This window comes from Fistularia commersonii, chromosome 6 (genome assembly GCF_037954325.1).
Source record: "Fistularia commersonii isolate RoL2024-O1a breed Wild chromosome 6, RoL_Fcom_v1.0, whole genome shotgun sequence".
NCBI lineage: Eukaryota > Metazoa > Chordata > Actinopteri > Syngnathiformes > Fistulariidae > Fistularia > Fistularia commersonii.
The window spans coordinates 19,346,302-19,363,098 of NC_141289.1; the positions used below are offsets into that span (position 1 = coordinate 19,346,302).

Sequence of the window (16,797 nt, forward strand, 5' to 3'; positions counted from 1 at the left end):
AATAGCTACGACACATGAACAAACACCAATAATAACCTTACAAACTTGAAGTATTATTTAGGAAAATAGCAGCATTTTGCTCACCCAATTCTGATCAAGTCCATCCTCCTTTCTTTTTTCAAATAGCCTTCAATCGTTCTTATTCTTGCGCTTCGGCTCCGAGCGCTCCCAGCAATACAATTTGCAGTGCACCTCGGAGCCTGTGAGCCAGGGGTACCGGTATGAAAATGAATGTCTGGAAGCGGCACAACCAGGAGAAAAGCAATGAAAGGAAGTGAACAGACCATTTGGAATTATTTAATAAGTATTCATGGACAAATCTGTTGTGTAGGACTAGATGTTGGTATCCCTTGATGAAATCCTGCCTAAGGCACCAATGAGACTCTGTGGGGTTTCAAGTGAGCGATGGCATCCTTCGGGTTGTCAAGTGAGCGCCCTCCTTCATGGATGTTTCGCTGATTGGCCCACGACATCTCCAGAGGGTTCAGCAGTGAATCCCAGCGTCCCAGGTTCACTCCCTAGATGCCATCAGCTCACCTGAAGGCCCACGTTGGATCTCTTCTCTTCAGCCACAGCCACTGGCTCCCATTTTCAGCAGCCCTGGAGAGGTCCTTGACTGTCAGCGGGGTCCACTTCCTCCCAGTTGCCAGGATGGGGGGTGCTTGGGCTATGAATGGGTCGCTTGAATCCAATAGCATCATCTCCAATCTGACTTTGGCACACTTGTACTCCTCTGCCAGACTGGAAATGGGCAGGTGTAGCATCCCTTTGCTGTAGAGCCCAATCCTGCTGAAGCACCTGGGAAGGCCAAGCCACTTCCTTGCATATGAGTTGACCCACTCTCTCCAGCTTTTCTACCTTTGAGAGTGGAACCTCATAGAGGGTTAGTGGCCACAGGAGGCGTGGGAGTAGGCCATACTGCAAGAACCAGAGCTTTAGCTTGCCCGGAGGCAGGGTTCTGTCAATGTTCTCCAGGCCGCTGGCAACCTCCTTCCTGAGCTGCTCTATTTGCTTTTTGTCCTTGAGGGAGGCATCATACCAGCGACCTTGGCTCTTCACAGGCCATTGGAAACCATTGGAATTGGTTCCTCGCCAATGTAGAAGCGGTGGTCTAACAGTTTCCCCTTCACGATGGAAATGCTTCTGGACTTGCTCGGCTTAATCTTCATGCGAGCCAGCTTGATGTTGTCTTGGAGCTTGCCTATTAGCCGTACTGTGCAAGCCTTGGTTGTGGTGAGTGTTGTGAGGTCATCCATGTAGGCTCTGACTGGTGGCAGAGCCTACATGTTCTACATGGATGAAATCTTTCTCACGGTTTCCAGCCGTTGGATGTTGTACTGTCGCACGCCCTCAATTCACCCTCAGGTAAAAAAATGTGTGCAACAAAATAATGACAAATGTATGCGTGGGGAGAGCAGTGCAATAAAGCCAAGGAAGGCTTGACGGATAGCCCGGAAGATGCAGATGCCATCAAATAACTATATCGAAAAAAAAGCTGTTAAATCATTGTATTCAATATCTAAATCAGTATGGACTTAGTTAGCTTCAGAAATGTTCTTGTTGTATGGTCAAAATGTAATACTAGTTTTTAGCCGTTTCACAATGGCAGTATAAATCATCACATTACATTACAATCATTTGGCAGACGCTTTTATCCCAAGCGACTTACAAGAAGTGCAATTCAGTCACGGGAGATCCAAAGTACCAATAGTCGGGAGTCAGAAGTGACCACTCGACCAAATAGCCATTTCAGAACCATATATGTACATACATTCATTTCAACCGTTTCCAAAGAACTCAGACGGGGCATTTTAGGACACGTCCCTGCATCGAAACCATGCAGCGATGCTGGGATTGAACTCCTCCTGCCGCTCCTCTTTAGCTGCACACCCCATTGGGCCTTTGCCAGTTTGTCCTGCAGCTTAAGACGCCTCCAACGACAAATGTTCTCTATGCAATACATTTAGGCAACTCTTCCTAAGAATCCTCGGCCATTTGCGTGTCTTCACTGAAAGTATTCCATCTCCGCACGGCCAACAAATGACATTGGTGTCTAGCATCCCTCCTTGCCGTGTCTGTAGAAGCCTTCACATACAGTAGTGCTCCCAATGAATTAGCTGCTAACTTTGTATTTATGTATTTCATTATTCCTGCATAATGTTGTGTAAGTGTTCAGGTAATTTCAAGGATTTTCAGTTCTTACCTGCTATTTTTGGGTTATTTCCAAAGTGTAGATTCTAGGAAATAATTGCTCATCAATTATTAAATAATTTGTTGTACAGTATACCCTTGTTTTTCGCAGAGGTTACATTCCATAGAGAACCCGTGATAGGCAAAATCCGTGAGGTAGAAACCTTTTTTTTTTTTACAATTATTATACAATACTTCTTTAGTGAACGAACGGAAGATTCATTAATTCTGTAATGCCAACCTACAGCCGCATAGCTTTTACCTTCCCTTAGCATGTCCAGAAGTTTAACTTTTGTCAACATTACGGGCTTTAGAGAAACTCGCAATCGCGAGAGAATTTGCACGTACGTCATGTAAATTTGTCAAGCTGTTTTACGTACGTGTACATATTAAACTGCAACGTTATTGACGCACAGGTAGAGAAGAAGCGGAGTGACTTTTTAGCCAATCAGAATGCAGAACACAATGCACGATGCTAATCCGTGAAGTAGCGAAACCGTGAAAAGTAAAACCGCGTAATAGCGAGGGATCACTATATTTGACAGATTTTTTTTTCGAGGGCGGTGGGAGAACATTAAAAATCAGTGGCGGGCCGTGCATTTTACACCTCGGCCAGGGGTTCTCGATACGTCGATCGTAAAGGTAAATACTGGTAGATCGTATGACATTAAAAAATAGACGTCAGGCTATCGTCCAGCACGTCACTTGATTGATGGACGGGGCAGCCAATCAGATGAGATCTTTGGCGCGAAGCGCAACAAAACTAACAAGCTAGTCAACAAGTAACCTCCGATTTTTAGCCCTCGGATTTTTCTTTTAAACTTAAGAAAGGGTATAAAATGAATGGGGGAGCTGGACCAAGTAAGATGATAAAAACTTATCATTTTCTCACGGAATGGGAGGAGGACTTTTTTTTCTTGACGATGACGTTTTCGCAAGTGCGTTAGCCTCATCTGCCGGTCTACCGTCGCAATACCAAAGAAGGGTAATGTGGAGCGGCATTTTCGTGGAAAATACGACACGGACGTCCCGGCGAAAAGCGAGATGAGAAAGAGAAAAGGTGAAGGAACTCACATTTAAGTTGTCCGGAAAGCAGTCACTTTTCACACAACATACTTCATACTTGAAAAGCGGAAGTCGCGACCGAAGCATCGTTCCGGGTGAGTGACGTCATCGTTACTAAGGCTGGTCGTCAGCAGCTGCTTCACTTCAGTGCAAGTCATCAGTGAACGTGGGTCATGACAAGAAATGTTCCTATTTATTTTGTGTTATGCGATATTGGCTCATTCGGTTATGCAAGGTCCATCAATACGCATTGCACTATAAAGAATGTATTGCATTTTTGTTTTTATTAGATCATTTTGACTTGGTTATTTTACAAGTAGCTCGCATGCTGAAAAAGTGTGAGCACTCCTGACCTAGACCTTCAGTAATGCTCCGAATCAATCCACCCCCCCAAATAATTAGCTTATGGCTATAAAAAAAAATCTTATTATGCAGAAATGCAGTATAAAGAGAGGTACGTCGCAGATGGATAACTCGCGTAGTGTTAAAATTCGCCCGTTGGAACGCATCAAGTGACGACAAAGGGATGCCCAACTCTGTACTCTTCCGCTGACACGTCACACACCCCAAGTGCCCGAATTCCAAGAGTGTGTAAAACAAGTCCTTATTAGGAAGTAAACTCGACCGTTGTATTCAATATTCAAATCAGTATAGACTTATTTCGCTTCAGAAATGTAATGCTAGTTTTTAGCCGTTTCACAATAGCATTATAAAGCATCACATTACATTACAATCATTTGGCAGACGCTTTTTTCCAAAGTGACCTACAAGAAGTGCAATTCAGTCACGGAAGATCCAAAGTACCCGTAGCCGGGAGTCAGAAGTGTCCACTCGACCAAATAGCCATTTCAGAACCATATATGTACATACATTCATTTCAACCGTTTCCAAAGAACTCAGACGGGGCATTTTAGGACACGTCCCTGCATCGAAACCATGCAGCGATGCTGGGATTGAACTCCTCCTGCCGCTCCTCTTTAGCTGCACACCCCATTGGGCCTTTGCCAGTTTGTCTTGCAGCTTAAGACGCCTCCAACGACAAATGTTTTCTTTGCAATACATTTAGGCAACTTTTCCTAAGAATCCCCGGCCATTTGCGTGTCTTCAATGAAAGTATTCCATCACCGCACGGCCAACAAATGACATTGGTGTTCTAGCATCCCTCCTTGCCGTGCCTGTAGAAGCCTTCACATACAGTAGTGCTCCCAATCAATTAGCTGCTAACTTTGTATTTATGTATTTCATTATTCCTGCATAATGTTGTGTAAGTGTTCAGGTAATCTCAAGAATTTTCAGTTCTTACCTGCTATTTTTGGGTTCTGTTCAAAACGTAGATTCTAGGAAATAATTGCTCATCAATTATTAAATAATTTGTTGTACAGTAAACCTGTCAGGTTCTGACACGGCTGGATCAAATTGGCAATATGCGTCAGCTGCCACTAATTACCCGGCCCCATAAAGAGCAGCGGCACGCTCTGCTCGGGGCCGGGGAATTCACAAGGTATCAGGAAGGATCGACTGGCGGTCCCAGGGCTGAAGGATTGTGGGGCCCTTCTTGTAACCCTGTCTGGGGGCCCTTCCTGCAACCCTGCCTGGGGCCCTTCCTACCTGCCTGAGACACCCTGCATACCTAAATAAAAGAGCTCAAACCCTGATTTCAGCCTTGAAGGTGTGGTTCCCTGCCCAAGTCCGCCCTGCGGCCCGTGACAATACCCTTGTTTTTCGCGGAGGTTACGTTCCATTGAGAACCCTCAATAGGCAAAATCCGTGAGGTAGAAACCTTTTTTTTTTTTTCCAATTATTATACAGAACTTCTTTAGTGAACAAACGGAAGATTCATTAATTTCGTAATGCCGACCTACAGCCGCATAGCTTTTACCTTCCCTTAGCATGTCCAGAAGTTTAACTTTATCTGCGATAGATAGCATCTTCCGCTGCCTTTTGGGCCCTGCAAGGTGCTTTTGTCGCTCCAGAGCGTTTTGTCAACATTATGGGCTTTAGAGAAACTCGAAATTGCAAGAGAATTTGCACGTACGTCATGTAAATATGGCAAGCTGTTTTACGTACGTGTACATATTAATGTATTGCATTTTTGTTGTGGGTAGATCATTTTGACTTGGTTATTTTACAAGTAGCTTGCATGCTGAAAAAATGTGAGCACTCCTGACCTAGGCCTTCAGTAATGCTCCGAATCAATCCTTCCCCCCAAATAATTAGCTTATGGCTGTTAAAAAAAAATCTTATTATGCAGAAATGCAGTATAAAGAGAGGTACGTCGCAGATGGATAACTCGCGTAGTGTTAAAATTCGCCTGTTAGAACGCATCAAGTGACGACAAAGGGATGCCCAACTCTGTACTCTTCCGCTGACACGTCACACACCCCAAGTGCCTGAATTCCAAGAGTGTGTAAAACAAGTCCTTATTAGGAAGTAAACTCGACTATTGTATTCAATATTCAAATCAGTATAGACTTGGTTCGCTTCAGAATTTTTTTATTTTTTTTTTATTGTAAGAATGTAATACTAGTTTTTGAGAGATATCAGAGATGAATCCTGTGATAACACGGTACAACAGCCAAGATTGGAGAAGACAAAAACCAAAAAGTTCCTCTACCCTGCCATCGGTACAGGTACCAACGGATAAGGAAAAGAAATGGCGTATCTGATTCGGATCAAGCGGGGGAAAGGTCATAGGACTTTCCGGTCGTGACGTTTCTTTCCGTTTCCAGATAACTCGGATCACTCATTTTAGGACGGGTTCCAACATCCAAACGATGCAGCGATCCTGGGATCGAACCCCTCCTGCCGCTCCTCTTTAGCGGCACACCCCATGGGGCCTTTGCCAGTTTGTCTTGCAGCTAAAGACGCCTCCAACGACAAATGTTTTCTATGCAATACATTTAGGCAACTCTTCCTAAGAATCCCCGGCCGTTTGCGTGTCTTCACCGCTTTGATTGAAAGTGTCCCATCACCGTAAGGCCTCTGAGACCACATCGGAAAAAGGTCCTGCTCAGATGACGAGAACGTCCAACAAAATGACGTTGGTGTTCTCGCAAAACCAGCAAAGTTCTTGCTCCTCGCGCCTTCACGTACAAGAACACGAGACAGGCGGAATACCGAACCTCATCACTGTTTGGTATGAAAGCTTTCTACCAGTCAGAAGCGAGGAAATGCCCTTCTGAGGAACGTAGCCCCGAACCCCGTATCCATCCCGTGACCGATGTTGGTGTTTTGGACAAAATAATCACTTGAATAGTTCAACGCGAACCAAGTTCAAACTTGTTGTCCCCATTTGAGGACATCCGATCTACCGGAAGTGCTTCCAAAGAAAATAACGATGTCACTTTTCGGAGTGAAGGGGAGGCGGATGCGTCTGATCGGCCGGCGGTGTGATTGACAGGCAGGCCGACCGCAAGGTGTATAAATTCCGGCGTCCTGCATCAGCCGCCACTCCTGGAAGCTCCTGCAGCCTGAGGTAAGTTCAGCTCTCTGCATCTCATCTCTGCGCAGACAGGATCCACCCTCATCCTCCTAAAGCTGCACTTTTCTACTCTTTAATACAAACACAATTCTGACGAGAGAATTCATCTATTTTTTTTTTCTGATATTTTGTTTTCTTTAATGCGTGTGGCTTTTGGCGTGTCGATTTTTTTCGAAATCAACGAAATGATATTAAAAACATTATTTTTTTGCAAAGACGAAAAACAATTATATTCGAGGGTTAAAAAAGATGTTTATTTGTTGACAAGGAACAAAATGTGAGTTTCATTCCGTGTAAAACTACACCTGAGAATATTATAAGTATGGAAAAAAGGGCTTATTTTTAGAGAGTTCTTCCCCAGCTGGACTTCAATTGCGGTTTTGTCCGCAGACCAACGACAATGGCGACAAAGTCGATTCTATTGACGGACCTGGAGAACTCGATTCACAACATCATCTCCGTGTTTCGAAAGTACTCCGAGCGAGAAGGAGACAAATACAAACTGAAGAAGTGTGAGCTGAAGGACCTCGTTCGGAACGAGATGAAGATCCTCACGGGGGTGAGATGAACCTCATTTCATTTTGTTTGGGTCCTATTGCAGAAAAAAGAACACTTAAAAAAATACGCAGGTTTGAGGCTGCTGTGTGAAAAATAAATATGGAATTTTATTTTTTAAAAAGCTTTGACTTTTAAAAAAACTTTGACGTTTAAAAAAAGGAGAAAAGATTTATCAAGAAAGAACAAAGGTAAACTTAATGCACAAGTTTAATCCACTATGGCATCATGGTAAACTTTGGATTTAAAGTAAAATCTAAATTTGTTTAATTCAATTCAATTTTTTTTTTTCATTTAAGTTTTGTCAGCCACCACATCTTAGCAGCATTTGGAATTGTATATTTAAATGCTATATTTAAAAAAAAAGACAAATAGTGGTTAGGAATCAGCAAATTTTCTCTGTTAAAATAAGTTGGAAATGAGAGGATATGGAAGCACAGCAAGTGGAATAAGCGCAAACGCTGAAAGTAGAAGTCAAAACAAATAAACAAACTTATTAAACCCGAGCTCCTGTTCCTCCCGCAGCACGTACAAGACCTGGCCGCGGTGGACGGCCTGATGAAAAATCTGGACGCCAACGGTGACGGCGAGTGTGACTTCAAGGAGTTCATGACATTCATCGCCATCCTTACTGTCTTATGCCATGAGTTCTTTAAGTACGACGACAAGTAGGGAGAGACCGAGTCTGGTGGAGCCCGGTGGCCATTTGGATGGAAATCAACCTTCGCTTCAGACATCCTTCACTTCTTTATAGCGTCCGAAATGCCAAGACTTCAAAATGGCTTTGAGAATGTTTTATGACCATAAAAGTGGAAAATAAAGTATTTTAAAAAAAATGATTGGCACTTGAGATGTTTTTGGAAGCTGGAAGATTTTGAGTTTTGGAAGATGTTTTGTGTCAGTTAGCAGTTGCTAACAAGTTAGATAAGAAATTGGCAAACTTCTTTTTTTTTTGTCACTATTTAAGCACAATTTACACCAATACAATCAGGTAGTGCTACCCACTTCCGCTAATAAGCTGCTAGCGCTGCTAACTTGTTAGATAGAACATTGGCAAACTTCTTTTTTTTTGTCACTATTTAAGCACAATTTACACCAATACAATCAGGTAGGGCTACCCACTTCCGCTAATAAGCTGCTAGCGCTGCTAACTTGTTAGATAGAACATTGGCAAACTTCCTTTTTTTTTATGTCACTATTTAAGCACAATTTACACCAATACAGTCAGGTAGTGCTACCCACTCCTGCTAATAATTCTCTTTTTAGCTACCAGGTATTCCTGGCTCAACATTCATGTCAAACCCCTCATGTCTGGAAGGCAAGTTTGGCCAGAACTTCATTGGTCCTAATCAGTGGCCTAATCAGTAAACATTTTATTATGCAGATATGCAGTTTAAAGAGGGGTGTATCTCAGATAGATAACTCATGTAGTGTTAAAATTCGCATCGTGTGACGACAAAGGGATGCCCCACTCTGTACTCTCCCCCTGACACAAGTCCTTATTGGGAAATAAACCCGACAGTTGAGGCGATAGTAAAAAATGACACGTAAGTGTATTTCCTGACTTTGAACAAACCGTTCTTGCTTGATCAGTTCCTGACCATTATGACGTTTTTCTCTGAATGAAATCTGAACACACCGGCACAACAAAAGTCCGCTCCCGTGGCGGGAGCCACAAAAACGGACAGTAGCCACAATCCATGCCTTTATAGCAAATAGCTACGACACATGAACAAACACCAATAATAACCTTACAAACTTGAAGTATTATTTAGGAAAATAGCAGCATTTTGCTCACCCAATTCTGATCAAGTCCATCCTCCTTTCTTTTTTCAAATAGCCTTCAATCGTTCTTATTCTTGCGCTTCGGCTCCGAGCGCTCCCAGCAATACAATTTGCAGTGCACCTCGGAGCCTGTGAGCCAGGGGTACCGGTATGAAAATGAATGTCTGGAAGCGGCACAACCAGGAGAAAAGCAATGAAAGGAAGTGAACAGACCATTTGGAATTATTTAATAAGTATTCATGGACAAATCTGTTGTGTAGGACTAGATGTTGGTATCCCTTGATGAAATCCTGCCTAAGGCACCAATGAGACTCTGTGGGGTTTCAAGTGAGCGATGGCATCCTTCGGGTTGTCAAGTGAGCGCCCTCCTTCATGGATGTTTCGCTGATTGGCCCACGACATCTCCAGAGGGTTCAGCAGTGAATCCCAGCGTCCCAGGTTCACTCCCTAGATGCCATCAGCTCACCTGAAGGCCCATGTTGGATCTCTTCTCTTCAGCCACAGCCACTGGCTCCCATTTTCAGCAGCCCTGGAGAGGTCCTTGACTGTCAGCGGGGTCCACTTCCTCCCAGTTGCCAGGATGGGGGGTGCTTGGGCTATGAATGGGTCGCTTGAATCCAATAGCATCATCTCCAATCTGACTTTGGCACACTTGTACTCCTCTGCCAGACTGGAAATGGGCAGGTGTAGCATCCCTTTGCTGTAGAGCCCAATCCTGCTGAAGCACCTGGGAAGGCCAAGCCACTTCCTTGCATATGAGTTGACCCACTCTCTCCAGCTTTTCTACCTTTGAGAGTGGAACCTCATAGAGGGTTAGTGGCCACAGGAGGCGTGGGAGTAGGCCATACTGCAAGAACCAGAGCTTTAGCTTGCCCGGAGGCAGGGTTCTGTCAATGTTCTCCAGGCCGCTGGCAACCTCCTTCCTGAGCTGCTCTATTTGCTTTTTGTCCTTGAGGGAGGCATCATACCAGCGACCTTGGCTCTTCACAGGCCATTGGAAACCAATGGAATTGGTTCCTCGCCAATGTAGAAGCGGTGGTCTAACAGTTTCCCCTTCACGATGGAAATGCTTCTGGACTTGCTCGGCTTAATCTTCATGCGAGCCAGCTTGATGTTGTCTTGGAGCTTGCCTATTAGCCGTACTGTGCAAGCCTTGGTTGTGGTGAGTGTTGTGAGGTCATCCATGTAGGCTCTGACTGGTGGCAGAGCCTACATGCTCTACATGGATGAAATCTTTCTCACGGTTTCCAGCCGTTGGATGTTGTACTGTCGCACGCCCTCAATCCACCCTCAGGTAAAAAAATTTGTGCAACAAAATAATGACAAATGTATGCGTGGGGAGAGCAGTGCAATAAAGCCAAGGAAGGCTTGACGGATAGCCCGGAAGATGCAGATGCCATCAAATAACTATATCGAAAAAAAAGCTGTTAAATCATTGTATTCAATATCTAAATCAGTATGGACTTAGTTAGCTTCAGAAATGTTCTTGTTGTATGGTCAAAATGTAATACTAGTTTTTAGCCGTTTCACAATGGCAGTATAAATCATCACATTACATTACAATCATTTGGCAGACGCTTTTATCCCAAGCGACTTACAAGAAGTGCAATTCAGTCACGGGAGATCCAAAGTACCAATAGTCGGGAGTCAGAAGTGACCACTCGACCAAATAGCCATTTCAGAACCATATATGTACATACATTCATTTCAACCGTTTCCAAAGAACTCAGACGGGGCATTTTAGGACACGTCCCTGCATCGAAACCATGCAGCGATGCTGGGATTGAACTCCTCCTGCCGCTCCTCTTTAGCTGCACACCCCATTGGGCCTTTGCCAGTTTGTCCTGCAGCTTAAGACGCCTCCAACGACAAATGTTCTCTATGCAATACATTTAGGCAACTCTTCCTAAGAATCCCTGGCCATTTGCGTGTCTTCACTGAAAGTATTCCATCTCCGCACGGCCAACAAATGACATTGGTGTCTAGCATCCCTCCTTGCCGTGCCTGTAGAAGCCTTCACATACAGTAGTGCTCCCAATCAATTAGCTGCTAACTTTGTATTTATGTATTTCATTATTCCTGCATAATGTTGTGTAAGTGTTCAGGTAATTTCAAGGATTTTCAGTTCTTACCTGCTATTTTTGGGTTATTTCCAAAGTGTAGATTCTAGGAAATAATTGCTCATCAATTATTAAATAATTTGTTGTACAGTATACCCTTGTTTTTCGCAGTGGTTACATTCCATAGAGAACCCGTGATAGGCAAAATCCGTGAGGTAGAAACCTTTTTTTTTTTTACAATTATTATACAATACTTCTTTAGTGAACGAACGGAAGATTCATTAATTCTGTAATGCCAACCTACAGCCGCATAGCTTTTACCTTCCCTTAGCATGTCCAGAAGTTTAACTTTATCTGTGATAGATAGCATCTTCCGCTGCCTTTTGGGCCCTTTTGTCGCTCCAGAGCATTTTGTCAACATTACGGGCTTTAGAGAAACTCGCAATCGCGAGAGAATTTGCACGTACGTCATGTAAATTTGTCAAGCTGTTTTACGCACGTGTACATATTAAACTGCAACGTTATTGACGCACAGGTAGAGAAGAAGCGGAGTGACTTTTTAGCCAATCAGAATGCAGAACACAATGCACGATGCTAATCCGTGAAGTAGCGAAACCGTGAAAAGTAAAACCGCGTTATAGCGAGGGATCACTGTATTTGACAGATTTTTTTTTCGAGGGCGGTGGGAGAACATTAAAAATCAGTGGCGGGCCGTGCATTTTACACCTCGGCCAGGGGTGCTCGATACGTCGATCGTAAAGGTAAATACTGGTAGATCGTATGACATTAAAAAATAGACGTCAGGCTATCGTCCAGCACGTCACTTGATTGATGGACGGGGCAGCCAATCAGACGAGATCTTTGGCGCGAAGCGCAACAAAACTAACAAGCTAGTCAACAAGTAACCTCCGATTTTTAGCCCTCGGATTTTTCTTTTAAACTTAAGAAAGGGTATAAAATGAATGGGGGAGCTGGACCAAGTAAGATGATAAAAACTTATCATTTTCTCACGGAATGGGAGGAGGACTTTTTTTTCTTGACGATGACGTTTTCGCAAGTGCGTTAGCCTCATCTGCCGGTCTACCGTCGCAATACCAAAGAAGGGTAATGTGGAGCGGCATTTTCGTGGAAAATACGACACGGACGTCCCGGCGAAAAGCGAGATGAGAAAGAGAAAAGGTGAAGGAACTCACATTTAAGTTGTCCGGAAAGCAGTCACTTTTCACACAACATACTTCATACTTGAAAAGCGGAAGTCGCGACCGAAGCATCGTTCCGGGTGAGTGACGTCATCGTTACTAAGGCTGGTCGTCAGCAGCTGCTTCACTTCAGTGCAAGTCATCAGTGAACGTGGGTCATGACAAGAAATGTTCCTATTTATTTTGTGTTATGCGATATTGGCTCATTCGGTTATGCAAGGTCCATCAATACGCATTGCACTATAAAGAATGTATTGCATTTTTGTTTTTATTAGATCATTTTGACTTGGTTATTTTACAAGTAGCTCGCATGCTGAAAAAGTGTGAGCACTCCTGACCTAGGCCTTCAGTAATGCTCCGAATCAATCCATCCCCCCAAATAATTAGCTTATGGCTGTTAAAATAAAATCTTATTATGCAGAAATGCAGTATAAAGAGAGGTACGTCGCAGATGGATAACTCGCGTAGTGTTAAAATTCGCCCGTTGGAACGCATCAAGTGACGACAAAGGGATGCCCAACTCTGTACTCTTCCGCTGACACATCACACACCCCAAGTGCCCGAATTCCAAGAGTGTGTAAAACAAGTCCTTATTAGGAAGTAAACTCGACCGTTGTATTCAATATTCAAATCAGTATAGACTTATTTCGCTTCAGAAATGTAATGCTAGTTTTTAGCCGTTTCACAATAGCATTATAAATCATCACATTACATTACAATCATTTGGCAGACGCTTTTTTCCAAAGTGACCTACAAGAAGTGCAATTCAGTCACAGAAGATCCAAAGTACCCGTAGCCGGGAGTCAGAAGTGTCCACTCGACCAAATAGCCATTTCAGAACCATATATGTACATACATTCATTTCAACCGTTTCCAAAGAACTCAGACGGGGCATTTTAGGACACGTCCCTGCATCGAAACCATGCAGCGATGCTGGGATTGAACTCCTCCTGCCGCTCCTCTTTAGCTGCACACCCCATTGGGCCTTTGCCAGTTTGTCTTGCAGCTTAAGACGCCTCCAACGACAAATGTTTTCTTTGCAATACATTTAGGCAACTTTTCCGAAGAATCCCCGGCCATTTGCGTGTCTTCAATGAAAGTATTCCATCACCGCACGGCCAACAAATGACATTGGTGTTCTAGCATCCCTCCTTGCCGTGCCTGTAGAAGCCTTCACATACAGTAGTGCTCCCAATCAATTAGCTGCTAACTTTGTATTTATGTATTTCATTATTCCTGCATAATGTTGTGTAAGTGTTCAGGTAATCTCAAGAATTTTCAGTTCTTACCTGCTATTTTTGGGTTCTGTTCAAAACGTAGATTCTAGGAAATAATTGCTCATCAATTATTAAATAATTTGTTGTACAGTAAACCTGTCAGGTTCTGACACGGCTGGATCAAATTGGCAATATGCGTCAGCTGCCACTAATTACCCGGCCCCATAAAGAGCAGCGGCACGCTCTGCTCGGGGCCGGGGAATTCACAAGGTATCAGGAAGGATCGACTGGCGGTCCCAGGGCTGAAGGATTGTGGGGCCCTTCTTGTAACCCTGTCTGGGGGCCCTTCCTGCAACCCTGCCTGGGGCCCTTCCTACCTGCCTGAGACACCCTGCATACCTAAATAAAAGAGCTCAAACCCTGATTTCAGCCTTGAAGGTGTGGTTCCCTGCCCAAGTCCGCCCTGCGGCCCGTGACAATACCCTTGTTTTTCGCGGAGGTTACGTTCCATTGAGAACCCTCAATAGGCAAAATCCGTGAGGTAGAAACCTTTTTTTTTTTTTCCAATTATTATACAGAACTTCTTTAGTGAACAAACGGAAGATTCATTAATTTCGTAATGCCGACCTACAGCCGCATAGCTTTTACCTTCCCTTAGCATGTCCAGAAGTTTAACTTTATCTGCGATAGATAGCATCTTCCGCTGCCTTTTGGGCCCTGCAAGGTGCTTTTGTCGCTCCAGAGCGTTTTGTCAACATTATGGGCTTTAGAGAAACTCGAAATTGCAAGAGAATTTGCACGTACGTCATGTAAATATGGCAAGCTGTTTTACGTACGTGTACATATTAATGTATTGCATTTTTGTTGTGGGTAGATCATTTTGACTTGGTTATTTTACAAGTAGCTTGCATGCTGAAAAAATGTGAGCACTCCTGACCTAGGCCTTCAGTAATGCTCCGAATCAATCCTTCCCCCCAAATAATTAGCTTATGGCTGTTAAAAAAAAATCTTATTATGCAGAAATGCAGTATAAAGAGAGGTACGTCGCAGATGGATAACTCGCGTAGTGTTAAAATTCGCCTGTTAGAACGCATCAAGTGACGACAAAGGGATGCCCAACTCTGTACTCTTCCGCTGACACGTCACACACCCCAAGTGCCTGAATTCCAAGAGTGTGTAAAACAAGTCCTTATTAGGAAGTAAACTCGACTATTGTATTCAATATTCAAATCAGTATAGACTTGGTTCGCTTCAGAATTTTTTTATTTTTTTTTTATTGTAAGAATGTAATACTAGTTTTTGAGAGATATCAGAGATGAATCCTGTGATAACACGGTACAACAGCCAAGATTGGAGAAGACAAAAACCAAAAAGTTCCTCTACCCTGCCATCGGTACAGGTACCAACGGATAAGGAAAAGAAATGGCGTATCTGATTCGGATCAAGCGGGGGAAAGGTCATAGGACTTTCTGGTCGTGACGTTTCTTTCCGTTTCCAGATAACTCGGATCACTCATTTTAGGACGGGTTCCAACATCCAAACGATGCAGCGATCCTGGGATCGAACCCCTCCTGCCGCTCCTCTTTAGCGGCACACCCCATGGGGCCTTTGCCAGTTTGTCTTGCAGCTAAAGACGCCTCCAACGACAAATGTTTTCTATGCAATACATTTAGGCAACTCTTCCTAAGAATCCCCGGCCGTTTGCGTGTCTTCACCGCTTTGATTGAAAGTGTCCCATCACCGTAAGGCCTCTGAGACCACATCGGAAAAAGGTCCTGCTCAGATGACGAGAACGTCCAACAAAATGACGTTGGTGTTCTCGCAAAACCAGCAAAGTTCTTGCTCCTCGCGCCTTCACGTACAAGAACACGAGACAGGCGGAATACCGAACCTCATCACTGTTTGGTATGAAAGCTTTCTACCAGTCAGAAGCGAGGAAATGCCCTTCTGAGGAACGTAGCCCCGAACCCCGTATCCATCCCGTGACCGATGTTGGTGTTTTGGACAAAATAATCACTTGAATAGTTCAACGTGAACCAAGTTCAAACTTGTTGTCCCCATTTGAGGACATCCGATCTACCGGAAGTGCTTCCAATGAAAATAACGATGTCACTTTTCGGAGTGAAGGGGAGGCGGCTGCGTCTGATCGGCCGGCGGTGTGATTGACAGGCAGGCCGACCGCAAGGTGTATAAATTCCGGCGTCCTGCATCAGCCGCCACTCCTGGAAGCTCCTGCAGCCTGAGGTAAGTTCAGCTCTCTGCATCTCATCTCTGCGCAGACAGGATCCACCCTCATCCTCCTAAAGCTGCACTTTTCTACTCTTTAATACAAACACAATTCTGACGAGAGAATTCATCTATTTTTTTTTTCTGATATTTTGTTTTCTTTAATGCGTGTGGCTTTTGGCGTGTCGATTTTTTTCGAAATCAACGAAACGATATTAAAAACATTATTTTTTTGCAAAGACGAAAAACAATTATATTCGAGGGTTAAAAAAGATGTTTATTTGTTGACAAGGAACAAAATGTGAGTTTCATTCCGTGTAAAACTACACCTGAGAATATTATAAGTATGGAAAAAAGGGCTTATTTTTAGAGAGTTCTTCCCCAGCTGGACTTCAATTGCGGTTTTGTCCGCAGACCAACGACAATGGCGACAAAGTCGATTCTATTGACGGACCTGGAGAACTCGATTCACAACATCATCTCCGTGTTTCGAAAGTACTCCGAGCGAGAAGGAGACAAATACAAACTGAAGAAGTGTGAGCTGAAGGACCTCGTTCGGAACGAGATGAAGATCCTCATGGGGGTGAGATGAACCTCATTTCATTTTGTTTGGGTCCTATTGCAGAAAAAAGAACACTTAAAAAAATACGCAGGTTTGAGGCTGCTGTGTGAAAAATAAATATGGAATTTTATTTTTTAAAAAGCTTTGACTTTTAAAAAAACTTTGAAGTTTAAAAAAAGGAGAAAAGATTTATCAAGAAAGAACAAAGGTAAACTTAATGCACAAGTTTAATCCACTATGGCATCATGGTAAACTTTGGATTTAAAGTAAAATCTAAATTTGTTTAATTCAATTCAATTTTTTTTTTTCATTTAAGTTTTGTCAGCCACCACATCTTAGCAGCATTTGGAATTGTATATTTAAATGCTATATTTTAAAAAAAAAGACAAATAGTGGCTAGGAATCAGCAAATATTCTCTGTTAAAATAAGTTGGAAATGAGAGGATATGGAAGCACA

At 43.4% G+C, this 16,797-nt stretch overlaps 1 protein-coding gene and 1 long non-coding RNA gene across 3 annotated transcripts; both read left to right on the top strand.

Annotated features, from left to right (window-relative positions):
• The first annotated feature begins 3,276 nt into the window (after positions 1-3,276).
• LOC147233578 (protein S100-B-like) lies at positions 3,277-8,123 on the top strand. Of its 2 annotated transcripts, XM_086147525.1 has the most exons (4): positions 3,277-3,350; positions 6,660-6,730; positions 7,127-7,295; positions 7,817-8,123. In XM_086147525.1, exons 3-4 carry the CDS (start codon positions 7,137-7,139, stop codon positions 7,961-7,963), a joined length of 306 nt encoding a protein of 101 aa, XP_086003651.1. In that variant the 5' UTR covers positions 3,277-3,350; positions 6,660-6,730; positions 7,127-7,136; the 3' UTR covers positions 7,964-8,123. The 2 variants fall into 2 exon arrangements, with proteins under 2 accessions (XP_086003651.1, XP_086003652.1); XM_086147526.1 differs by lacking the exon at positions 3,277-3,350 and having other exon boundaries at positions 6,606-6,730.
• Positions 8,124-12,341: 4,218 nt separating this feature from the next.
• On the top strand, positions 12,342-16,355 carry LOC147233579 (uncharacterized). The gene is made up of 3 exons (XR_015106229.1): positions 12,342-12,415; positions 15,726-15,796; positions 16,193-16,355. It is a non-coding gene; the product is annotated as an uncharacterized LOC147233579 (long non-coding RNA).
• Positions 16,356-16,797: the final 442 nt, after the last annotated feature.